The sequence below is a fragment of the Gallus gallus genome, chromosome 1, assembly GCF_016699485.2.
Source record: "Gallus gallus isolate bGalGal1 chromosome 1, bGalGal1.mat.broiler.GRCg7b, whole genome shotgun sequence".
NCBI lineage: Eukaryota > Metazoa > Chordata > Aves > Galliformes > Phasianidae > Gallus > Gallus gallus.
This window is the reverse complement of record NC_052532.1, coordinates 46,709,896-46,737,482: the sequence shown is the minus strand read 5'-3', so window position 1 is coordinate 46,737,482 and position 27,587 is coordinate 46,709,896. Positions and strand designations below refer to the sequence as shown.

Below are 27,587 nucleotides of genomic sequence, written 5' to 3'. Positions count from 1 at the left end.
AAGCTCTCACAACATTAAATGCCCCAAGAAGAAAGAGAACATTTGTTTCTGTAAGATGCAGTCTCCCAACAACAAATGAACTGCACGCACCCTAAGGATTTATGTGGAAAAATCTCTACCTTCCATGAAGTAACACTGAAGTTGAGAGGTACCTTTTGGAGAATCCCTCAAGTAGCATATAAATGAAAAAAAATGATGGCATTTAACTGCATTGCAGGTTGTTGGGGTTTTATTGTTGTTTAAAAACAACAGTATCCCTGGAAGTGGTTGAAAGTATTTCATGTAACTAGAAGAGAAAGATTTCTCATTAGCATACAATTCATAGTAGGGTGAAAAGTAAAGTGAAAAGGAAACTCCTCAAGTACTGAAAAATAACTTTCTCTGTTCAAATTAAAAAGATAACATATGCTGAAGAATAACCGTGCAAAACTATTTAATGCAAGTATTATGGCTATTATCCCTCATCACCTGTTGATAAGAACCACTCTAGTTTTACTACCAGAATAATCCACTTTCATAAACATGAAATCACACAGCAGCACAAAACAAGCACTGATGCACAGGTTGTCTTTCTTTTGCTTTCTTCTTTCCAGCAATGCGTTTATTTTGGTAAGGAAAATTCACACACATTAAAATCATTTTTATTTTTCTGCATTTTGACACCAAAAAGTGAATGTCATGTGTTACAATTTTCTATAGGATGGACACAAGTTCAGCTATTTGGATTACTCAGAAAGCAGATAAAAGGAAAAAAAAAAACATTAAATCTTAACAGAAGAAACCTATAGCTTTGCTACAAATTACCATCTTTGTCCCAAAGGTCACAGAAAGTAATGTTCTCCCATAGCTAGTCTACACAGTAATTGTACCTATAGTAAAAATAGACCATTAACTAAAGTTCTCAGCTTTTCATAAGTAGCACTTCAAGAATAAGTATGACTTTATTGCATTTTTGTACGAAGCAATGAGACTGAACATCTGTATGCTGCAGATTTAAGCACATCAAAATGAATACATTCAATTTAAAAGTTGTTGCTTATCACTCCTCATTGGTAGTAGTGAAGTCAGCTGCCTGCTCAACTAAGTTATACAATATTGAGTGTTTTAGCATGCTTCCACTGAGAAAAATACTCAACTGCATGAATGTAGTAAATCTCACCTCAGAAGATGAAATTGTCGAAGAAAATGCAGCAATGCCCTCTTCATATAAGAATAAAACTTCATATGGAATTTTCACACTTGGAGAATACCTCTCTACATGAATATTCAAAGATAATCACAAAGCTGTGATGGAAAGACCTTACATTAAGAAAAAAGACCACTGCTAAAAATTGGAATTTAGACTACCTTAGATAACAACTTTTACCCCAAAGAAGTATTTAGTAGCAAATTATATTTGATGCAATTTTTATTTTCCACGCATATTACTAATAAATAAGTTCCTAAGACATCTGTTGCCAATTCATACTGAACTCCTACGACACTGTAAGCACTGAAATGAAGTGATACATTTAAATGTTACACTTAAACAGTTACTATTGTGATACTAAGACTTTTACAGAAATGCAAACAGGTTTACAGTTACATTTACTAAAAAGTTACAGTAACCTACAGAAAAGCTTGTTGTACTCTCCCTATATCCTAAGAGATCAAATTCAGTTAATTCGTTACTGAAAAATGCATACAAAAATGCATCTCCATCATTCACCTGTTACAAATCCTCCTCCCTTCGTAATCTTCCAAGATCTACCAAGACAAAAGTACAACTTCTTTCCTGTACAGTGAAAAAGCTTTAAAAACACAGCTTCACATTTTAGTACATTTTTGCCCTTCTCAGCCTCCAAGTTCCTGCAAAAACAAATATACAGTTTCTCAAAAATGAATTTGAAGGATGTCCACATTAAAAAAATAAAGCCTACAAAAGTTCAAAGACCTAAAAAAAATGTTACTCCTATGGCAAAGTGATCTCCTACTAGTCCAAAGTCCAGAAAGTTACCAGTGTCCATTTAGTATTAGTTTGCTTGATTTATCCAATTTATCAGGTTCCAATCACATTATTTCTGAGTAGTCCTTGAGCCGACGAGAGGGCGGGAGAGTTCTCTACATTTAAAAACAGGAGATCAAATCAGGTGTGCCTTTCAGAAAGATACTCAATTGGAACTGTCCTGAGTGAACACAGAAATATATTTAGAGAAAGGATTTCCTTGATTAGTTTCCATAGACTGATAAACTGAAAACAAGAAGACTGAAACAAGAACAAAGAGAAGAATTTTTATCCACAGGGGAACGGAGCGTTCTTTTTTTGTTGAAGGTTTCTCAGACTTGATGTCACTTGAGGTACTGTATTTTGGAGCATACTTAAAGAAACTTTCATCCATTTTGAAGTCAGTGTGCTCGATAGGCCGGCTAGCAGCTCCTTTGATTGGTCTACGGCAGCTAGCGCTGTTAATGAGAAACAAAAAACACCGCTGTGTTTAAAAGAGCAATCCTGAAGTACGCAAAAAAAATTTAGCATAACTGAAGAACTATAAATTATTTCCAGTGAACACAGTACCTGGAATACCTGTCTATAAATGCTTTAGCGCGTACCATTATAACTGTTGAGGTTAACCATCCAGAGTTCAAATAAATATCCTTTTAAAAAACCCTCAAATGCCACTTTGTCACCCTATCCACATACTCTCACTATGACAAGAAATAAAATGGCAGGAAGCATCTGCACTTGTATCTCAACTCATCACTTCTGCAGTCTCTCTGGGACTTCTAAAGCTAGGATTGTCTCAGGCCATTAAAACACCACTGATGTCCAAGTCAGTGCACAGGGCAAAATGACAAGACAGCAAGGATTAAGAAACCACTGCAAGAATCTGTTGTTATTAATCTATTTGAACTAAGTCTTGCGGGCACTATTTTTGTTAAAAATTATGCTGTTTTCTTTGTTTTATTTTTTTCTATCCATTGCTCTGTCACCTTTTGCTTCCTAACAAACTTAGGAATATTTCCAATGAAAACAGCTATGACTCCACAGCCCCCACTCAATCTCAGATAACAGTACGCAGTAGCAGTCAGTATTTCTAAAAGGAGCAGTCAGCTGTATCCACTGCTTAGTTATCCAGAGGGCTATTTCAGTTTATTGTTGAAGTACTAAGTTTCCAGCATTAGTCCATCCATTTGCAATGCCAGCTTTATTCACAGTAAGAGTGATGCTTGACTACAATAAGATCAATTACATAACAGAAAGAGACTATTTGAAAATGTTTTGCTTTCAAAAAAATCTCAAATCTATGCTGGGAGACCTTCTCTTAACTAACAGCAGGGGCTAAAACAGTCGTATCTAGCCATACTAGGAACCATGGAGAGGCCTTTTCCATTTAACCTCCAACAAGTTACTACAGTAATTACTGCTATAATGCTACCCCATTCCCCTGCTCCCCCACTTTAAATAAAGAAAAGGCTTTTTTGGCTAATAAAACTAAGTATGCAGAACAGAAGAGCTCAACAGTTGTCTCAACTGCCACTAAGTCATAATTGCAAAACCACTCCTCAGATATCTAGCAATATAATCAGACCCTTCTCAGCTTAAATAGTTTCACACTTCTTGAGAACAAGCCCCCATAAATATCAGCAATACCTGATTCCTGTAGGTGTAGAGACTTCATAAGGGAACATTTCCTTAAGAATATCCCTTTCTACTTTTCGTTCTTCTGTATGAGTTCTCTCCGGCACCTAGGAAAACAAAAACCATTATAAGCCCAACAAACTTCAAAACAGTAGGCTCCTGCTTAACTATCTCAGTGACCATAACCACGTGTAGTTTGTAAGGAAGCACCTGAGCCACCCAGTGACATTTTAGAACTTTAATTCCTGAGTTTTAAAAGTTAGTTAACCTTAATTATTGGCAGCTGTCTGGTCACTTTTGGTGTCTTAATGCATTCACTGCTCTCCTCAGTTTCCTTTAAGATAAAGAATATGTCATAAATACAATACATATGCAAGCCAATGATCTAGATGATCAAAAAACTTAACCAATCACCTCTATCATGGCTGTGTTGAGCACATCATAGGAGTGTTTGCGGCCAATGTGATTAAACAAGCATTGGTGTGGGCAATCTGTCTCTTTTTGCTGTAACAGACAATGCCATAGTACAGTGAAACACTATGCAGTTTGAAAGAAAACATCAACTTTTCCCACAATCTTCTTATTTGACCATTAAGCCTAAACATCAGTAGTTTGTATTATAAACAAATAAAGTAGCCTGTTTCATAAATCTCAGATCCATTGGTAAAGCAGGCCTCACAAGTGATAATGCAAGTTGTATATACAATATCTACATGGAGCAATGAACTCCATTTAAATTCAGCCAAGTATTATTTTGTAGTGTAAAATTCAACAGTAATCCAGTACTACACTACATTAATAAGTACAATTACATATACCCTCAAGTGCTTTAGACATTTATCCAAATAATCTCAACAGCTTGAATAGGCTAACAGAGTGTAAGAACCATTTTCTTTTTTGGTAGCTAACAGAAATCTGCAGTTGCTTTCTAAATTCAGACTTTTGATTTCAAGTAATCCTACCACTTTAGTCCTTCAGTTTTTTTTCCTCAGGATATGCTGATCTATAAGATCAGAGCTAGATAACAATTCCACCCTTTGAACTATTAATATAGTTTAAAAGAAAGAAGTACTTTCCACACAACATAAGACAAAATAATTGTCCAAAAGAGGATTCTTTCCACCTTACGAAACAATGAAGGATAAGAAAAATACATATATACTCTGATGTCATATGACAATGCTAGTTTAGTTACACTATCATGCCATCTGGGCAATGAGACCCTCCACCCCTTCTGTACTACAGAATAAATCCATACACACAAGAACCTTCTTCAAAGAGAGTAAGCAATAACAATCTAAGTTTTAATTTACTTCAGCTGTCATCAGTGGTTTCTTTGGTGTTCTTCTGGGCATGTCTGAGGGTTCACTGATTGACAATGTAGGAGCTGCATGCTTGAAATTTCCAGGCACCCTATTGCCAACCTGCCAAGATTCAAAATTGTTCAAAACTCAGAATTAACCAAAACACAAAGTAAAATGGGGAAGGGAGACAGAACTAAACAACAAAACCCTTATCTGCATCAAATATACGCATGTTAGGAATTCACTGAAGGTTATGTAACAGGTACTCTGAAATAAGCAAAGGAAATGCAATGCTTATCATTCTAAATAGTTTAAGCCACTTAGAAACATAGAAGCTAATTAGTTCACAAGAAAAGCGAAGCTTTAAAGCAGATATTCTATATGTACTTAAATTAAAAAGAGATCTAAGCTTTTGAAGAGGGTCTTCTCAACCCTCCCCCCAGAAAAGACATGAATCCATGTGTCTACCTAGTCCCATCTCCAAGTGAGCACCACTAGGCACTAATATTGCTACTGAACATATGGTTTCAAGACTACTGAATAAAAGAAGTCCTACTTTCTTTAAAAACAGCCTGTTTAAAACAACGATTCTGTCAGTAAAGGCATATTATAAAGGTATATTACAGAAAAATACTACTTGCGTTATTCATTAAATATTTACTAAGCATATTTACTAGGGTCTCGTTGCTTGCAGTCAATATAGTTTCAGCTATAGGAGTACTCTCTGATATAACAGCATCATCTACAGGCAACTGTAATGTAGCTTCCACCTGTTTGTTTAAAACAAACAAAAGAAAACAGTTGAATAAAATAGCCACTGGGACCCTCATAGTGAAAAAAATAAGCTTTTCTATTATAATAAGCCTCTCATCACCCTTTTCCTTGGTGTTCTTCTTGACACTCTTGTAGACTCCCTAGAAAATGCCTGAAGAGGTCCACTTTTTGAAGATCCACTTGTCCAGACAGTCTCAGTAACTCCATCTTGAGAATAAGTCTATTCAAGTATCAAACACATATCAAATACATGAAAGCCAGCTCTCAACATTGGATACACACAACCAAAAGCCAAAATAGCATACATACTCCAGAACATATCTAGAACTAAAAGCAAAACAACCCCACACCAAAAACAAACAGAAGAAACCCAGTAACCTTGGATCCAATAACAACTAGCTAGCTAAACAGGCAGTGATGACCACAATGCTAAGGTTAGAGTTAACTGTTTTTCAAATACTGAACTGACTAGATAACACCTAACAGTAAAAACTGATTATCTTCTCACTGCAATAGCATGAAATAACCGATGCTTCAAGTAGCACTGCCAAATCAGACAGTGGATATGCTGACTTTTAGGCTTGTTACATTACCTCCCTACAAAAAAAAAAAAAAAACCTTACGATCACAAGCAGAATGCAACAACTTATTCAACCCACAAATGTATTCTCTCCTGCAGACAGTTCATGCACAGTCATCTGCATATCAACAATATCTCATCTCCAGACAGTGGGAAAGGGAGATGTTTTTATAATCTTAGAAGTTTCCACTGTAATAAAAGTCTCACTAACTGTGGGTTTAAATGGCCAAGCTTAAAACAGTTCACAATAAACCCAAGTAATAGCAAAGTGCCTGACTTTCATAGCCAGTAGCAAGCATAGATCAATCCCCACAGCCTTACTGCAAGTTTTATGTTTAAATCAAAACATTCCTCAAATCTTATTCTAAGCATAAATCTAGAAGGAGACGGAGATGAGGGACAGCCTGCTTCTTCTAAAATAGACCTAAGATTTTGTTTATTTAAAAACAATCAAAGAAAAATCCCTTGTTGATAATGAAATCTATGCATCTCTTCCACTGGTGCGTTACCAAACTTTTGTAAGTTACATTTGGTGCAGATGGGAGTTGTACAGACTGGTGCAGCAAAATAACTTCACTGGAAGAATTAGCCCACAAAACAATGCATTCAGAGAATAGGCTGAAAGGTACTCATTTATCAAGAGGTAAAAAAAAAAAAGTATAACACCACCCTTCTCAGTTTCCCACTTGTATCTCTGAAGTTACTCCATTGAAACTATAAGCTGAGCAGTTTTATAATTTTAAACAGAAGTATTACAACTACTACATAACCAGCAGAGGGAGCACAAGTGTTTTGCTACACTTCAAAGTCGTTGAAATAGTCTGATAACTGAATGACATATTTATGAACAGATCTCAAGTCCAAATAGATTCAGACATTTCATACAGAACTATATATTTCAGCCTATGTCTCAGATATTCCTTCAAATTTAAATAGACTTCTGATGAAAGGTCTCCTAATCTCTATTTATACATTCACTAGATACTAACTTCTCACATCCCCTGTTAAGGAAAGCTTAATCTGAAACATTCAATCATGTCTCCTCTTTCTACTTGAGGTGTTCTTCCTCAGAAGCTTTAGAAAAAAAAACACTAATTTCAGAGAGGTTCAACTCAAATTCTACTCAAGAACACAGCAAGACAATTTTCTCGTCCTACAAATGCAGAGCTCCAGAGGGAGCTTTCCATTAGTAGGAGGTTTACTAGGAACTTTTTTCTAAAGAAGTCTTCAGTAAATAAGAACCTACATACTGAGCTCCTCAGGTGGTTGAAAGTCATATGCTTTAAGTAATAGAGAAATCTTGCATGAAAAATCCAGGAAAAGATTAAATGTACTGCATGAGACCCATCCCAACTTCAGCAGAGCCTATTCAATAGACCAGAAAAAAAAATACCAATGTCTTCAGTCACTACTATCTTCTTCATTAATTGAACAGGTGTTCTCTGCTTATCCCACAATACCTGAAGTACATAAGCTCTATTAAAGCGTAATATTTAGATACACCAGTACCCTGGTATATAGTCAGAGAAAGATGCAATACTGTTCAGAAGTATCATTCAGAACATGCGTTCAACTGACACGGGTAATGATGTTACCTGAACTATCACTTACCAACCAACAGTTCTATGCTTTTCACATGGCATACACACAATATATGTCTATGTCAGCAGCTACAACATGCATGTTTGATATCCAGGAAGTCGTTACACAGGTAATAAAAAAAATAAAATCAAAGAGTAAACAAGAGTAGGGGAACACAGCACATCCAGAATGCCACCGCAGAAATTCCACAAGAAGAGGAAGTAATTCTAAGCTCTAAGGACTCCTTAATATTTACACAGCTTAGTCCACCTCTTTCTCACCTACTATGTGGCCTTGAGCTCACACTTTTGACTTCTAACTCTATATTCACCTGTCTGACTGGAAGAATACATTCAAAGTTACTGTTTTCTTCCAAATTTCTTAGTTCACTATGAGGAGGCGATTAGTTACAAAGAGCAGGACTCAAATTCATCTAGCCCATTGCTGCTACCCAGCTGATAAGACAAGTCAATGCCTCCCCTCACCTCCTTCTCTGGTTTTTACACCAGCCTCCACAGACTTCTTATTTGTACTCATAAGAAAGAACACTAACATCCACCAGTGCCAAGCCTTCAGCACCAGATGACAGTCTTTCCAGTTTTGACTATCTATGCTAAGAATACTGCAGCATAGGATCCATAAGTGACTAATAAGTTGTTCATATCACACTGCCAACTACTTTAGTCCCACCATTCTTCAGAGCTTCAATCTTTGATTCAATGCCAGACAGCAAACAGGAGTTGCATCTAATTCTGCAGAATGAGTACAGTCACTAGACACATCATTTGCAGTCTAGAGATTCCATTTCACAAGAAGAAATAAAGGTTACCATCTTCCAAATCTTCCAGTTTTATTTGCTAGCCAAAAACATTTGAGCTTTGCTTCCTCTTTGCTTTTTGGTTCAAGCAATTATAAGGTGATGGTGTTTTTTTCTTTTAAAGCAGCAGTCACGAGTTTAAAGGCAAAAGGTTTTATAAACTTGAGAGTTCTTAAAGAATTTGTCATTTGGACTAATCCACAAAGATGGCATTTCAAGTGATACTCCTTTGATTAACTACTGGCATTTAAAATATGCAAACTGCAAAAATATTACATCTATACCACACACAAAAGATTGCAAAAGAAAATAGAGTAATAACTTAATATTATTATAGCAAAATTAGATTTAAAAATTGAATAACTCCTCATCACCTAAAAATACCACAAAAACACATAAAAAAGGATGCAGGTACCTAAAGATTACAAAGATTTGTTGACAGCCAAATTAAATGCCTCCACCACACTGAAGCTAGCAGGGATTTCTGGATAGACCATGACTTAGAAAAGAATAATCCCTAAAATAGGAGAACCTTATGATTCTGATGCCCATTATAAAGACCATCATGAGGTCAAAGTGAATAAGTTAAAGAGTATTGATTTCGTGTGTTGAGCTATGTGCTTGTTTTGATTTGTAGAAGAAAGATAAGTTTAGTCTTCACCCCTAAGAATACAGTGAAATATAGCAGAAGTAGCTGAGGAACTCTATAACTGTAATGCACAGAGCTGTATGTACATGCTTGTATATACACCTACCACCTAAATAGGAACAACGTGGCATTTACCATTCTATACAATCTTGAGAAAAGACTAGTCTCTTAATAGCCTGATATTACCAGATGAGAGCATTAACAGGTCAGATTGCTCCCGTCCTGAATGTTTTCTGGACAAGTTCTTAATGTAGCATAACTCTGCTACTTATTGGTCAGATGAGTAACACTGTAAATATCCTAAGTAATCTAAGCTGGGCAGCAGGATATTTAGTGACACTGTCACATCATAAGAACAGATCAGCCACCAATCACTGAATCCAGTATTTAGTCAGCAGTTTGAAAGCCTGAGGTACTTTAGTAAAATCCCCCTTTGGCCAAGAGAACTAATAGTAGTATTGAAGGACAAGAGGTACATACTTTGAAGTTAAAAATAGTTATTTTTCTAAGGAGAAGCTTTCTAATAAATTGATGCGCAGTCTAGTAATGCTGCTATGTGGTGCGGCTGAGGAAATAGATACCACAGAGATGTTGCATGAGTATATATACACATGTATTTCTTTACAAAAACGCATGATTTTATACATTGTTACATTTAAACCACAACTAGAACATACCAATGTATACACACTTCTGTTTATCTATAGATAGGCACTAAAAATAGATAGAAATACAGTGTACATGAGTACTGAAAAGTATTTCTCACAAAAAATATTTTCAGATTTTTTTTTTTTGAGAAATTGCTCCTTTTATTAAGTCGTTTATAAATATACAACAGAACATCAGTACCTCCAACCTATCATCTGTCAGATTTTGAAAGCTAAACATGTAAAGGTTGCCTAGAGTTCTCCTCAAAGGTGAGCTACAGACACTGGCAAGTGTGACAAGTAGCAGACCATGATTTTGAACATTAACAGACAGACAAAAAGTAGCAGATGTAGTTAATTCACAAGATTTTCATGCTGTATTAGAATAGGCTTTCTTAAAACAAAGAACGCCACCAAACTTTTAAGAACAGCATAGCCCACTTAGTCAAATGTGATTATGTTTAGTGAGTACACTGCCTGCAGTTAGGAGCTGTTCTAGATGCCACTAAATGAAACATACCTGGTTGTGCTCAACGACTCTTCTTTGTTTGAGTGTTACTGGAGTCTTCATCCTGCCTTTCAGAGGTTCTCTCTTCTCAAGCCTCAGCTCAGTCTTTGGCTCTGTAATGAGTTTTAATAACTGGTTTCTATAATATTACTGATTGATAAACTGCAATTGGTTTAAATTAGCTCAATAAAATTCATTTAAAGAGGTATCAAACTTTATGAACTACTGTTTCCTTAAACAGCCTGGCAAGTATAGGTTAAGTTTTTCCAATGAAGAACAGTCTTCTGAAGAATAACTTTAACTGACCCAAAGCATACGAGTTCTGTCCTAAAAAAAAAATCCTATAATTCAGACAACCTTTGACCAATTCAGATGTTATACTTAGAAACTGGTATCAGATTGCAGTTACTTTAACCAAAGTGATGTTCCTTGAAGGCCTATATCATTACTTTTTGTAAGATACATGGTATGTTTCAGATTCTACCTCTCCAGCCTCTATCACTTCTTGATATTAAAACAGCAGGAACCACACACACACACACAGAAATAAATCAGTGGACCCACTCCAGGTCCCTAAGGATCAGAGCATAAGAGGAATTATCATATGAAGAAATTAAACTGTTTAGAAGTAAGCATCAACTTAAACATTGACACACTAACTCAAAATAAAGGTAACTACTGCGTGCGTCATAAGATGAATCTCAAAGTTGAAGTGCAAAGAACAGTGAACACTTAATATCCAGTTCTCCTACCCATCATATTTACAGGCTCAGGTCTGTAGGGAAACTGGATTAATAAGAAAGGAGCAGTTTACTAATAAAATTTCATTTCCCAGAATGCCTCCTGGGTCACTGTGCTAGCACTCCATGAAGAAGTACACAAACAACATAGTCTACTACAGTATCTTTAAGACTCAACAAACAGCAGATCATGTTCTCTTTAGATACTTCTTCTACTCCAAGTGTTACTCATACATAGTTTGAATAGTTTGCATGCATGTTCCGCTTCAGGCTTACCTTCTTCATTGTCACTGTACTGGTCAGAATCATTATTTCCATTCTGTCTGGTGTTCTCAGTAGTTGAAGAAATCACTGGGAGAGGCATAGGTGTCTTCAGTTCTGGACCTTGTTCCATCAGTTTCAACAGCTTTTTCTCATAAAGTTTCCTTGTGGTAGCTGTAGCAAAGGATACATGCTAGAGATACAGTTTTGGTCTTTCCTGACCTGACTGCTAGAACTTTATTATGTATTCTTAAGGAACTTCCATACACATATTCTCTATTTTTAATCTGTCTGTATACCCACAGCATATATATCTAGCTATATAATTGTACCTCTAAAGCTTGAGTCTTTGGTTCAAGAGAACTCTGACAAGCTGACATGTGTTGGTACACCTACTGTTGCGAGCATTCATCTACAGAAGTAGATGAAGATGAAGACTCTGTCTGCTTTTATGTTGTTTCACACAATGTGACATGAGTTGTCATACCACCACAAAAACTTAATGAGATTGAAACTGCAAAGAAAAGTATCCATGCAGATTCCAACACTGTCCTTTTAGCCCTGGAATTAATAATTTATCCTGGAATTAACATCTGCCTCCTTAGTTTAACATTTGCCCTGCTTTCAAATCCAGCCCAAGCACCAGAGGTGGGGTAAGTAAGCAACACCTGTTTCCAACTGTTAGGTTAAAACTAAAAGCTGTTGCATACATTCACATCAGGACTGTGCTAACAAAAAAATCTGTAGAAATAACCAGTGCCTGCACTGCTAGCAACAGCAAAATCCAGCCTTATATAAAATCTTCTGAAAAGCCTTCCTTATATATAAAAGCTGTCACAAGAAACAGAATCCACACCCTGTAACAGGAACTAAAGTTTTTATTTAAAGTCTGAACATATTTCTAGGGGACTGCATAGTTATTTGAGTTGTCCAGGAGCCTTGAGCCCTATCCAAGAGAAAGAGGTTGAATGAGAAGACATACAGAAACAGCTAACAGGAAATATTACGCAGAAACTATTTGAATACACACAAGACTCCAGACTTTATCACTGGCATTTCCACTCTATTTCAAACACATTCCACAGAAGGCTCGGTGTGCTAGATTAAACTATCTCCTACTGAAGAGTTGTAAAATTAAATTATCTTGCCATCAGGCCAGTGCACAATCTGAAAGGCAAGGACCTTTCATCTGGTATCACAGGAGAGTGCCTGAGGCAGGGGATTAAGCTGGGGCGGTGACTTTTTGCCATCCACCCTGCTGAAGTAGGTCAGTATACAGGATGGAATGCAAGGTTAAGGGGCCAGAAAAAAAAAAAAAAAAGAAAGAAAAACACTAATGCTGAATGCAGAGAGTAGGAAATGCTCTCGGGAAGAAGTTCTACGATCATTCTGCCCTCAGATCTTAAATTATTATGTAAGAAGTACTTGCTATTTAAGCAGGCTCCAGATCTCAACCTCTGTATCAGACCTAATTTCCACAGTGCTGATCTTTAATAGTTGCATAGCTTCAGAAAAGGAGTTGGAACAAGTATAGCTAGCATAGAACATAAGGGGAATAAACTGCGAATTTGCCTACACAGGAAAGCTTCAAGCATTTTTAATGTAAATAGTTCAATGAAAACATCTTCAGTGGAAAATAAAATTGCAACAGTACTGTTACTAACAAGCAATCATATCAGAGAACTTTAGACTATTCAGCACCGAAGTTTAGTTTAGTTGACATACCTACAATTGGGCCAGGATTTATTCCATACTTCATAAGCTGCTCTTGAAGATCTTCATTACTGAGCTCTGTTACATCTAAGTCATCCTTTTCCTCTGCCCTGAGTTTGTCAGTTTTCTTTGTGGCTTTCTGTGAAAACAAAAGGCAGAATGCTTCCAATTAATGCAGAACACTTTTTTATTCTGAGAGCACAGGCAGTTAAGAAAGCCATTAGAAAAGTAATTATATTCTTGTCCTACCCATTCCCAACTAAAAGTAAAGCATACACGAAACACTTCAAACCATTTACACCTATGAAATTACATACAAACGTTTCCTAGTCATAAAAGGAAATGCCCATTATAAGATGCCTCCGTAATAATAAATATCTTACTCATTATTCTGACCACGTTTTAATTTGCGTTATACAAATGGAGGGGATAACTCTCCAATGATTGGAAAGGTAAACTTCTAAACATTTATCCAGTACTACTCTAAGCTACAAATATGCACATTCCATTGGCTTTTTTTTTTTGTATTATCCTTCCATTTAGCAGGTCAATACCTCTTCCTCTAACATTGTGGAAATAGTTCCTCAGTAACCACACACTCCCAATCAAGTTCCCCAAATCCCTATTCCCCCTCTTCTCCTAACATTCTCTGGGAGATTACATGATGATATGAAGTGAGAGAGGGAAAGGCAAAGTCAAGAATACCCCCAAATTTTCAACACCCTCCCTATCTCCTTAGGTCGTTCCTACTGCATCCCTACTGAATCCTACAAACAACTCTGGCAACACTTCTTGAACAGTTGGCAACACACAGATTGTTATCAAAATAATCTGCCAAAATGCTACTCCCAAATTAGCTGTTTCCACAATATCCGGAGCGAACACAAAGGCTTCTCAAGTTGAACAAATGTTGCTACCATAGGCATTTCCAGGCTCCAAGATCTTCAAGGGGGTGACGAGGTATGACGGCAGAATAAATATGCTTAGGAACTGCTTGCTCAACAGAAAAGAAAACCTAAGGTAACTTATTTCAAAGCAGTATCTCAAAGTTGCAGTATATAAACAGACACAAATAATACACTTAATGTGATTCAACTTGATTGCCCAGAAGAGCTATTAAGGTCTCCTGCTATTTATTGAAAGACTTATAATTCCCAATGTAAATAAGCTGTAACATCCATTCATGATTAAAAGCTTTTTTCTTGATCTATTTACTAAGATAGCACTAAAAGACTGTAAGAAGACCATTGATATGAGTCAATAGTAACTAGACAGGCATTTTTGTCAGTTCTACCACTGGTTTGTAGGCAAGCTTAGTCTTGATATTTTAAAGCTAAACAGCAACTGTATAAGATTTTCCCATATAATTGCCTCCCTAATTAACTTAGATTTTCTTTAAATCCTGGATTGTTGTAACACCAGCAAGATGAACTTAAAATTAACAGCTGAAAAGCAATAGAATCTCCATGAACTTGCACTGTTTCTTAATTTTAAGAAAAGGACCCAAGCAGTCTGAAGAATGGATAAAAATCAAAGTGGCCAGTTTGTCTAATGACTGATGAAAGGAGCTATGAATCTGCCATTCCCTTCCTTTATCATGTAAAAAAAATCTTTCTAGCTTTTAAAATAACAGGACCTATTTATCCTGTAGCAAAAAACCAAGCAACTTGCAGCTGCAAGCAGAAATTAGAAATTTGTACTTACTTTTTAATCTATTAGTTACACTTAACACAAAGTAGTGTTATTGTATTAATAAGAATTTTCATCTCTGGACTTCCTGGACTACTGAAACGTTGCAACAGTGAAGAGCTTCAAAACATATGCTGGATTTTGTTGTTAGGATCTGTTTAGACTATTGACATCTCCAGTGTTCACACATCACTAGTCAGATTGACTGGGATAATACTTTGGTATTTCGTATGAAAACTATCATGGTGCAGGACATGAAATTCCAGTGCCTCTTTAAAGAACTGAAAGCCATATTTAAGATATCATTAATTTCTATCACTTACACATCACAGAAGAGGCTGTCCTGTCGGAAAATACACAGCAGAAGAATAATTTGGTGTTCTATCAGATGTTTTACAGAAACTTTCATCAGACATAAGTGCAACTTATCAGTAATACGATCCAGCAATGCAAGTAAACTCACATATAATAGTAGCTTTGGTATTTTTTTTTCCAAATACCATTTCTCGTTGTATTATTCTGTATCACTTCACATTACCACAAACTGAAACATCAGAACAGTCAGTCTCACTAGAAAAGGAGGGCAGCAAAAGAATGAAAAGTCAAAAGTAATCTGAGTCTTTCAATAGCACAGCCAGGCACATTGATTATCCCATGTTCTGTGACGTCTTCAGCCTTTACTTTTGAATACTTATTCTCCTTTAAGCAGAACCATAGAATCACTCAGGTTGAAAAAGATCTTAAAGATCGTGTCCAACCACAACCTGACCATACTACCCTAAGTCTAACAACCCTCTGCTAAATCATGTCCCTGAGCACCACATCCAAACGGTTTTTAAACACTTTCAGGAATGGTGACTCAACCACCTCCCTGGGGAGCCCATTCCCATGCTTAACAACCCTCTCTGTAAAGAAGTTTTTCCTGATATCCAACCTAAACTTACCCTGGTGCAACTTGAGGCCATTTCCCCTCATCCTGTCACCAGTGAGAAGAGACCAACCCCGCTCTAGCTGCAAGCACCTTTCAGATATTGAGAGTAATTAGGTCTCCCCTCAGCATCCTTTTCCCCAGACTAAACAGCCCCAGTTCCTTCAGTCTCTCCTCATAGGAGATATTCTCCAAGCCCTTCACAAGCCTTGTTGCCCTTCTTTAGTCCTGCTCCAGCACCTCAATGTCCTTTCTGTATTGGGGTGCCCAAAACTGAACACAGTACAAGGTGAGACCTCACCAATGCTGAGTAGAAGGCCAGGATGACTTCCCTAGTCCTGCTCACCACAGCATTCCTGATACAAGCCAGGATGCCATTGGCCTTCTTGGCCACCTGGGCACACTGCTGGCTCATATTCAGCCGACTGTCCAACAGTACACCAAGGTCCCTTTCCATGAGGCAGCTTTCCAGCCACTCCTCCCCAAGCCTGTAGGGTTTCCTGGGGTTGTTGTGACCAAAATGCAGGACCCAACACTTGGCCCTATTGAAACTCACACAGTTTGCCTCGGCCCATCAATCCAGTCTATCCAGGTCCCTCTGTAGTGCCTTTCTCCCCTCAGGCACATGAACACTCCCTCCCAGCTTGGTGTCATCCACAAACTTACTAAGGGTGCACTCAATCCCCTCATCAAGATCATTAATAAAGATGTTAAATAGAAGCAGCCCCAGTACCGAGCCCTGGGGGACACTGCTCATGACCAGCTGCCAGCTGGATTTAACTCCATTGACCACAACTCTTTGGGCCCGGCCATCCAGCCAGTGTTTCACCCGGCGGAAGCAAATGATTTCACTCATTCAAAAGCTGAAACTTAACTACTAAGGATCAGTCCCAGAAGCACAAGGGATGAAAAAATTCTTTCCTGTCCTGTCTGTGATGACAGCATGAATCTCAGCAACAACACGGTTGTTGTTATACTACAAAACACCACTGCACTTTCTGTGCATGGCAACTTATTCATGAGAGTATCCTCGGAGACAGGTCAAAAGGATTGGCTTTAAAATTCATCATTTTTTTTCCCCCCACTTGAAATGATAACAATACAAACAAAAGAACACCCACATTTTCCTGATCTTGTGTCTATTGAAAAAATTAAAAGTTTAAGTGTTTAAAACAAAACTGTGGTGAACACCAGGATTTGCTGAAGTAAGGTGGTACTTTGCCCATAATCCTGTAAATATTCTTGTAGCGCTGTACCCAGACTCACAAATCCTTATCAGAAGATCTCATAATCCCAACCAGAGCTAGCAGCATTAAGGAAAAAAAAATATCCAGCCATGGCCATTTTCTAGGAAAAAAAATGAGAGGATCAGCATACTTCACTAGAGAGATCCATTCCTATCAAATAGATAGCAGTTTGGTAGCTATCTGTCATGCTCAGTTTTACATCAGATAGTACACAAGCCTCCAAACAAGTGTTTAAGTGAATTATAAGGATGGGACTCCCACACAGCTCTCAGTTCTACAACAACAGGAAAACACAAAATAAGAAAAGGTCACCTTCTCAGTATTATCTACCTGCACTGAAACCTTCCACCTTCTTTCACTAACAGGGAAGGAGCAAAAAGTTTAAGTTATGTGAATTCATACTTCGAAGCTATTGCTTACTTCACCTTTGCTATTCTTGCTGATGAGAAAGTCAACGACCAGAGGTCAGTTTGTCAGGCAGACCTGACTGCTACCTTCACTAGCTTCCAGAACTGATACATCAGACAAGCAGGAGTAATATCATCAAGAAGTCATTATGCAAACAGCTATGGTACATCAAAAGTATTTTCAAATCCTTAGTTAAATGGCACCCACATTAAGATATTCAAGGGCTTTAATCTCAAACAGGTGCAGCTTCATCACCAGCAGCAGAAAGGCTCAGGGCTTCTTTAGTATTCCTCTGAATGAGGTTAAGACAGGCTAAGGAAGCCCAAATCATGTCAACAGGATGCTCTTTAACTCTCCAGTTTGTACAGAGTCATCCCTGGTGACGCTTATTTCTCTCGGGAAAGATAAGTAACCGCAGTTGCCAGGCTTGCACGTTGAAACACTGATGTCTATTCCCCTTGCACTTTTTATTCAATTATATACAAACATTTTCTGCCATAGTATAATTTTGTCTGAACACTAATACATTTACAAAGCTTTATGACAAACAAGATAAACAATGGAAATTATACGGCAGTTAATCCAGAGATGTTGATAAAGTCAGCTTTGAGAATTCTGCCTTTTACCCCTAGAAAGGACGTGCCAGACCTCAGCGTCTATGCAAAGTAGCAGTCCTAAACGATAAGATTATGGACTTAACACCTCCTCCTCCTCCACCCCCAGTCACTAAATTCCATTTTACTCAGTGAAGGGAATGCATGTGTCCTGAAAGCAGGTGAATACTGCATGGTGAAGAGCTATTTCCAAAGAATCTGATGAAAGAGTAGAAGTTCAGAGAACAAGCAAATCAAGAAATCAAACTAACAGATGGTCTCACCACTCAGACAGCTGAACACTGACCAGGAGACAGAGCTTGAGAAACTGACACGAACTTAAAAGCACTTACAAGCTCTCAAAGGCAAGGTATCGAAGTTTACTGAGTCACATTTGTACAACACATCATAATCAGGAGATAGTCATACAGAAAACAATGAGTAGATGCACTGAGCAGCACATGAACTTCACATTCTCTCACCTATCCAAGCATGCAGTCCCATCTTTCATGGTCCTCATCTTCATAACCTTCCAATTTCACCATTCTTCCCATTTCCAGTGGAGAAGTAGTTGAGACTGTACACTTATATCAGCTGCAGATATTATTCCTATCATACCACTAAGAGCTGAAGCTAGATTGTTGTTTTTTTTTAAAACTGTATTTAATTTAAACAAACAAAAAGCCATCTTTATCTGATAGGTATTTCCTATAAAGTTAGGAATAGACCTCTCATGTCGAAATGTCCTCATTACACCTTCATCAACAGAAGCGAGAAGACATCTGAGTGATCTTTCCCAAATCACCATTTTAGAAGTCCAAAATTTCACTCAGTGTTTCACAAAAGTTCTTCCAGGGAGACATAAAAAGCACCAGTAAGTTCAGTCATGAAAAACTACACCTTCTGAGCTCTGAACAGCTCCTGTTAGGCAACAACATCAAGATGATATTTTTGATATTCACTTTAAAGCATCTACCTCTTACAAAGGCAAAAATACTATTTTGTAGTTATTTCTCCTTTGAGCTAGAAATATCCATCCAGACATCCAGCTTAAGACCAACCAATACCATAAGCACCCACACAGTTTCCCCTGCAGGAAAAAGGTGTCTCCAGTACCAGCCACTATCCTCACACACCACTGTGTGAAATAGGAGAAACAGCTTCCCCCCAGAACAACAAAACAAACAGAACAATACACATCAGTACAGCTAGAAGAGCTGGATATTCCAGACAACATCAGAAAGTGAGGCTCAGAGAAGTAACATTTTAAGACATTATATGCTTACCTCTCATGGTAAGCATAAACGGCTACAACAAAGACACATCCAACCCTCCCAAAACATTAGATAAGTGTTACTTTAGAGAAGCGTTCACATTTTAAAAGATACTCTGAAAGAGCTTCCCTGTGAAATTTGAAACAATATTTAAGTTTACTTCTACTTAGTCAACTTTATGTATCTGACGGCACCCTGTGCATAGCAGACCGCAGCACATGCCATTACTGCGCCACATTACAGTTCATAAGAGACTGAGTTTCACAAGCTCTTACCACACTAAAATACTTCCGTTGTGAACATCACGTTCCAAAAAGAAAAAGAAAAAATGCACTGTCTGCCTAAAGAGCTGCCATTCCAAAGCATCCCCAGGGCCTGAAAACACCCTGCAGAAAAAAAACTCCTTTCAGGTTGGATCTGCTCAGACACTCATCCTAATCACATGTATATCCATTGCTGTATCAGGATTAAAAAAAGAAGTAAATATAAACAAGCATGAGCAAGAACAACATCGCTGGGGAGGAAAGACACTTGTCCTACACCACCTCAGCTTCACATCACCAGCATATTGAGGTTTTTGTTTTGAGAAGGGTAGCTTGGACACAGTCCCACCTTCCTAGCAGCTGCAGCACAGACGCTCAGAGCGCTGCGCTGAACTCGTTTCCCAAAAACACCCGGAGGAAACCCCAGCGGAACGGGGAAGGAGGGGTTCTGCGGCCGGCACCGCCCTCCAGCCCCCGCCCCGCGCAGACGAAGGGGGGTGCTGCGTCGAGCGCAGCTCTCTGCACACGAAAAGGCGCGCGATGCATTTGGCACAGTGCCGGCAGGCCGGGCACGATCGGAGCACCGAAGCGACAGACAGCTGCCCCTCGGCAGACGGGACTTAGCAGGCAGGGCGCGTGGGAGCACAAAGCCGCACGCTGCTGTGTTGGTATTCCGAGTGAGTAAGCACTAACTTGAGACGGCACTGACAGGTCTCACTTCGCTCCTCTCTACTCAAAACACCTCTTTGCTTCAAGTACATTTCTGGTCCTGTTCTCTCTCTCTCCCTCCACGCATCAGGCACCCGTTTACCCAGCAGCAAGAGCAAGTTTTCTGCATCGAGTTCCTTTAATTCTATAGTCTTTAAAAAACAAAAAACCCCATCTAAAGAAATAAAGAAATAACAGATCACAACGGGCCAGAACCCTCCCCATCCCTGGAGGCATTCAAGGCCAGGCTGGATGTGGCTCTGGGCAGCCTGGTCTGGTGGTTGGTGACCCTGCACATAGCAGTGGGGTTGAAACTCGATGATCATTGTGGTCCTTTTCAACCCAGGCCATTCTATGATCCTATGAAGATGCAAATCTATCCAACGGATTTTAGCAAGTTCACTCTAGCCGCGAATGCGTCATCTGCACTGAAGAGTCTTCTGCAATTTCTAAATTAAGCAGCACTTCATTTTTTTTTGTTTAAGACTGCCACAAGACACAGAAGATGCCATGCAGTGACCCCTAAAGGTTTGCAACACCTGGTTTACATTTTCCCCTCAAGCCAATGCCACAATGTCTAAGACCTCCAACACAAATAAAAGCGGAACTAGTAGAGCACTGCAATTTTGTTCCTTTTATCCACGTTACTGTATCACTGCAAGTCAGACCGCCCCCACTTTAAGTCACCCAGCACCACCTTTTCCCATCCTCTTAAGCGCACACTTAAAAGAAATACGCAAGATAAAACAATCAAATTACACACAGGAGGGAAAAACAGAGAATGCCAAACCCGCCTTTGTTTCCAGGCCTTAAGAAGCAACTTAGATAAAATACAGCATTCTTCTATTAAATCCACAGAGCCTTGCAGTCAGGGTACCTTCCCTTTGCCCCATATTTTCAGTTCCCTCTTTCAGAGGTCTGAACGCTTTCCCTTCTGTTCCCTCTTATCAAGATATTTCACTCTGTTTCCATAACGGAGCCCCTCAAATAGGATGCAGGACACTCAAATCCAAACAGCTGCCACCAGCAGCCCTTGAATATCTGTCACGTTTTACAATTCACTGCTCTGAAATTAACCAAGAGCAACAGAAACAGCAGAGAGCCTTACAGACATTGTTAACAAAAGTAAAAGTGTAAGAGTAACACCCACTGTGTAAACAACAGAAAAGCCACCTCTAATTGTTTAAGCTCAAGCCCTGGGAAAAGGAAAGGAAGGGAAAAACAAACAAAACCTCCAGGGACTCCTTCCTGACACAAGCTGCTTACACACTGGATTCAAACTCATCCTATTACACTTGGAAGCACCTTAAAAACGCTGCAGGCGGACCACTATATTAAAGGAGTGCTGAGTTCAGTGTTAAGTCTTGCATACAATTTCTCCCACGAAAACGTCAGTGTTTTAATTAGGCAGATGTTGAAAAAGACGAACCATTTGATTAGAAATCTTCTAGGTGCAATTTTCAGTCTATCAGTTTGAGTGCTGTTGGTGTGGGTTTGTTTTTAAGTTTGAAGTACGGAATATCTTTTAAAGAGTGGTCTCTGCTCTGGCTTTACAAGTGAGCTTTTAAAGGGGAGCGATTCAGATACAATCAAGTAATGTAATGTCACACAGATCTAAGCTCCTGCAGCCAACAATCCCTTATGAGGCCAGACAGCATGTTCACTTTTCATTTATGAATTAAACAATCGCTTAAATAACACGTGAGCGTTTACATAGCGCTTGTTAGAAGTTAAAAGGGAAAAATCACGCATATCCAAAGGGAAAAAAAACATACACAATATTAAGAACTACATCCAGAAGGCGCCTAACAGCACAGCAGGAGCACTTGGCTCTAAAACACGTGCTCAGCCGTAGGAGCAGACAGCTACATTAAGCAGACCGTACTAAAACAGCGCACTTCATTAACCAAAACAAACAAGCCGTTCCTTCACAGCCTTCCACGTGGGGCTGTTTGCCGGGGGCCGCGCTTCAGGCGGGCTCGGCGGGGCCGCCCCGGGGCCGGGCGGGCGGGCGGAGGCGCTGCGCCCCAGGCGGGCCCCGAGCCGCGGCCGGGCGGGAAGGCGGACAGAGGGCCCCGGGAGGGCGGCGCGGCGGCACTCACCCGTCCGACGGCGGCCCCGCGGCCCCGGGCGCCGATGGGGGTGGGCTCCCGCTCCTCGTCGCTGGAGAAGTCGGGCTGCGCGACGGCGGGCGGGTTGCGGGCGGTGAGGTGCTGCAGGTAGAGCTGCACGTAGACGTCCTTGCGCTGCTCGCCGCCCGGCAGGCTCACATTGTTGGCGATCAGCTCGCTCTTCAGCTTCTCCTTCGTCAGGACCGAGGGGTCCGCCAAGAACTCGGGCATCGCCGCCGCCCGCCGAGGCACCAACAAAGCGCGGGAGGAGGGGACGCGCTGCCCCGCGCCAGGCACCCAGCTCCACAGCGAGCGGGCGCGCACAGCGAGCGCTCCTCGCAGCCGCCAATAAACCGCGCCCCGATTGGCGGGGAGGGGGACGAAGCGGCTCTTCTATTGGCTGTAGGACGGAAGAGAGGAGAGGCGCGCGGGCTCGGCCAGCGTTAGTGCTTTGCGCGGGGACCAGCAACGCAGTTTAAATTCGGCTCGGGCGGGAGAGGCGCGGGGTGGTGCCGCCCTGAGGTGCTGGGCGCCGCCCTTCCGCCCTACGCCTCCCTCGTGGTGTGGTCGCCCCGCTGTCCTTCTCGGCGGTGGGGAATTGAGAAGAGTACCCACAGGAGTTTTAGCGTTTCACAAGTTACCTCGCTGGGAAGGGAGGGCTGAGTTTGAGATTTAACCCGAATTAAATGCTTGAGTTTACGTGCTGCCCGCTGGGAATGCTCACCGCTGTAAATTTGCCTGTATTTTACGATAAGAGCTGTTCAAAATTTACATCTGATTATGCACCTTGTGTGTTTGAAGTATCGGAGATGGAAATAATTGAGTGGCTATGTAAATTTATCCATCGATCCCAGATGTGAAACAGGGTCATCAGTGTTTATGCCCACTCCTTCTTAAGAGTTCCAGAATCGCAGGGTGCCCCGAGCTGAAAGGATCATTGAGTCCAACTCCTGAAGGAGTTTCACGCTGTAGTGGGGGAGATTTCCCTCCGTTTTGGTTCGCTCCGGTCCGCCCGGCCATCGCCGCAGTGTCAGCTGTGGTACAGCAGTGCCGTTGCTTAGGGCTGCTGCTGTAGAGGGGAATTTCAAGTGGTCTGTCCACACCAAGGCTGATGCTTCCCACTGATGAATCGGTGCGGTGTAACAAAGCAGTTAATGCAAGGGAGTAGCTGAGCTTGCAGAATTTAGTTTACTTTGCAGCAAAACTGATGATATGAGGTGGCTATCACCTGCTGTTCGTTGTAACCTATGTGTGAAAGTATTTCGTTCTTGGTTTTATACGGAGTAAGTAATTCCAAAAGTGGTTTATTTCCATGGAGATGACAACAGATGCAGAGAGTACAATAAGACTATTTGATAGAACAAATTCTCATCTATGAAACCCTATTTTTCAGCATAGCCACCACCATTAGCTATGCCTTTCACCAACAGTGAACAGGAGGCTGCATACCACACCTGTTCAAAATCTTCACTAGCAGAGGTGATCTGCTGTTCCCACTGCTAAAGTGCACCGCTCACTGCCTCACTGTGCTCACATCCACTGTTTGGTCTCCATAAACTCTCACCACGCATCAGTGAATGTCAGTAGATTCCATTTTTTTTCCACACTGAGGAATTCAATGTCAGACCTTTGCTTCATACGGACTTCCATGTCAGGTGCCGTTCTGTCAGACTGCCCCTCTGCTACCATCAGTCACATGGCACCAAAACATAAAGGAATGTTGGTGGGATGGTCAACCTCTCCTGCCGTGACACTAACATCCACCTCTGATGTCATGGGCCAAGAGAACTAAATAGGAGGCATTACTTTCGGAGCAGCCCTTATAGGTGCCTCGGAAAGCAGATGCTTCTTTCACTTTCAGAATTTCCATCTTATTCATATAAATAAGATCTGAAACCTGTTGCAGATTGAAACAACATACATCAGAAATGCAGCAGTGAGGAGGTTCTTTAGCTATCGTACTAACATGAAAAATAAAAACACCATTCATACCAAGTCAAAATGTTTTAAAATCAGCGTCAAGGGAAACTGGTCTGGGAAACTTTAACCAAAGTCAGTGGTGGAAAGACAACCTATAGCAACTGCAGCACAGAGAGGCGGTAGGTGGTGCTTTTCAGCAGTGACAACAGTAATAGTGAGTCACTTCTGCCGGTGAAGATTTTAACAATGTGACATGCAGGCTCTTGTTCATTGCTGGCAAAAGGTATAGCTAGTGGGGATGACTATGCTGAAAAAAAAAATAGTATTTGTAGCTGAGAATTTGTTCTATCAAATGGTGTTATTGTACACTTTGTACCACGTAAATCCCATGGAAATAAAATAGCATGCATTACTTTTGGATCAATATACCTAGAAAATCAGTGCAGACGCTGTTTAACATCCCCACAGACAATAAACAATATTATCCTCTAGGCCTGAAGCTTGTTTTCTCTGGCTGCTTCTTAGTGGCATATGGCAGCCATTTGCAACTCCTCACACAGTTCAGTATATCCAATACAGCTGGTGCTGGATTTTCTTGTGAGTGACCCTTAGCAGTGGAAGGATGGAAAATGTTGAGCTTGAAGTCAGTTTGCACCTTTTAATCAAGTTACATCGATATTGTCTGGTTTTAATGTACAAGGTGTAGCATTAAAAATGCAGCAGCACTGTGGTCGACGTAGAAAATCAGTGCAGAGTTACATTCTGGATTTGGGTTTGTCCATTAAAGATGGGTGTGTTCACTGGCTTTATGTTGGATCTGTAATTTTTCTTTTTTTCTGCCAGGCAAAACTAACACAGAAGCATAAAGACAGCAGAAACTCATTATCATGTTTTGGTTAACTTCAAAATCCAGAAGAGTGGTTGTAGAACCACCGTCTCAAATGACCTTACTTACAGATTGTATTTACATTTTGTTTATGTTTTGTAAGCCATATAAATATGTATCATCTTTTATTAATGATTTTTTTCGGTTACATTTTTACACTGCACAGACACTGGGCTTTTATTGTCTTACCTCCGGCTCATTCCACAGTGGCCAAAGTTAGAAAAGCATCGTGACACTTTGTATCACCCTGTTTCAGAGTGGTAGACTGCTCTGAGAAGCCAAAAAACCCCTGGTACGAAACTGTGCCTTATTCTTTGGCGCTACACTTTCCATTGTTTCTCCCTGTGAGCAACAGGCATTCTGCTGATGAGGTAAGAATAGGAGAAGTAATAAGGAAGAGGGCCAAAATGTGCACACACATAATGGTTAGCACTGGAACCTGCAAACCTGCAACTATCACTGTAGTTAGACCTCAGTACAGCTGAAGATCTGCACCTCTACTGTTTATTTTGTTTGAGGGAAACAAACCATACATTTTGTAGCATAGCACGGTAGCCAAAGGGAACAAGGGAACAAATTAATTATAAACAAACAAGCCCAAGAAAGCTTTCTAATGTTGTTTCAGAGAAAGAGAAAAAAAAACAAAGTGGTACATATGCCTATTAGACAATTTGCATTTTAAATATCAAATACAAACCTGTTGTTTTGCCGTGCCTTCTGAGAAGTGTTCCAGTACTTATGTGGTTACTGCTAACAGCAAGTTCTGGCTTTCAAAGACCGGAATACCCACACCTACCTGAGAAGCAGGCAGTCACATTTTATGTCTTGTCAGTACAAATGGTGACAAAAAGCAAGTTCAGGAAAAAAAGTGAAAATGGTATGAGACTATGGTGATTTTCAGTGGTTGAAAAGCAGCTGTAAGCTTGCTAAAAATGCAAAATATGCTAAAAGTAGAAGCCAAAAATCCTTCCTTTGTAGGACCCTCCCAAATGTCTGGAATTTGTTAGCTTTCCTGAGTGTGAGAAGATATTTTCAGTCATACAGTCATCTTTGATATGAAAAGACCTAATGCCTTCTAAATTATCTCAGATTTCTTGCTTAGAGCTCCCCCAAGTTACGATTCTTAACTTCTAATGCCGCCAATAAAAACAAGACACGTCATTCATGCTGTACTACACTAAAAAAGGTATTATCTTTATCTGTGTGATCAAAAAATTATCCTAAACTCAGAGGAGTTTCTGGATGATGTTTAATCCATAATGAAATACACGTGCAGAATTTGCATTCATGTATAATATTTGCCTCAAAATACATAGTAAAATTGTGAGAACTGTAAATCCATTCACGGCAGAGACATTTGAGGAAGTCCTACAGATGTGCCCTTGTTTAGAGTGAGTTGATAAGGAAGTTTTATTATCTAAACAACGTAGAAAACCTATATGAAATGTTAATTCCACCTTGGTTTATGGTGAGTTTGACAACAAAATAGCACTTCCTCTTAGGCAATAGAAACTGGCAAGCATTCGTACAAATAAAATAAGCAGTGCCCGATCATTATGGCATAGTGTAACTGTACTTCCTAGAATCTCTCCTGCTACTCCACACTCATGGAGCTGGGGAATGCTACAGGTTGCCTGATGGGGCAAACAGGCTGGCAGCTGCCCTCAGTCTGAGCACGGGGATGGCCAGCTCTGTGGGAAGTCTGTGTGACTGTACCCAGGCAGGGAAAGAAATGTGTACAATGGTACAGCTGATTAATAACTTTGTGTCATTGGCATTATGATAGACAGGGGCCTATATCAGTGCAGACTGGAAACAGAAGTGTCAGATCCTGCTGAAGTATGCAGACAGAGCTTAAGGAAAAAGGCAGTTTACAGGAGAATGACCTGCACTTTCCAAACAGGAATTATATGGGTGCGTATTTTTATCATAAAAGAACAGAAATAAAGGGTAAGCTCTATTTACCATACATGAGCTATTACTTCAGCTCCAAGGTTTTTTAACCTTGTAAGAATTTAAGTTATTGTCTATATTTAACTAGGAGTAATTCCATAAGAAAAAAAAAATCTGTGTTAAGAGATCAGTCAGGTTACAAAATGCAGTATTTGAAAGTTAGAAGGAGACAAAAGCATAGAAGCACACATGCTATAGAAATACTGTTGAGTAGCAAATACTGACTGATGTACTCAGATGCCTCAGAATGAATGGAGCAGGCTGCACGGCACCTCTGTGCAACTGAGGAGAACTGTTATCCCCATTTTACCAGTGGGACACTGAGAAGGAGAAACATTAGTTAAAAAATCTCAGTCATTGCAGAGTTTGAAGGCAACATTTGATTTTCTCGTTTAATTTTGAATGAAATTATTT

At 39.8% G+C, this 27,587-nt stretch overlaps 1 protein-coding gene across 11 annotated transcripts; it reads right to left on the bottom strand.

Moving 5' to 3' along the window:
* Window positions 1-564: 564 nt before the first annotated feature.
* On the bottom strand, window positions 565-22,761 carry TMPO (thymopoietin). 11 transcript variants are annotated; one of them, XM_015284619.4, is made up of 11 exons: window positions 22,406-22,761; window positions 13,206-13,332; window positions 11,496-11,654; window positions 10,492-10,592; window positions 5,798-5,917; window positions 5,598-5,693; window positions 4,933-5,043; window positions 4,034-4,123; window positions 3,888-3,953; window positions 3,632-3,726; window positions 565-2,442 (listed from the first exon to the last, which is right to left on the bottom strand). In XM_015284619.4, the coding sequence occupies exons 1-11, from the start codon at window positions 22,643-22,645 to the stop codon at window positions 2,151-2,153; spliced, it is 1,497 nt and encodes a 498-aa protein (XP_015140105.1). In that variant the 5' UTR covers window positions 22,646-22,761; the 3' UTR covers window positions 565-2,150. The 11 variants fall into 11 exon arrangements, with proteins under 11 accessions (XP_015140105.1, XP_046794379.1, XP_015140111.1 ...); XM_046938423.1 differs by lacking the exon at window positions 22,406-22,761 and adding an exon at window positions 18,541-20,020; XM_015284625.4 differs by lacking the exon at window positions 3,888-3,953.
* Window positions 22,762-27,587: the final 4,826 nt, after the last annotated feature.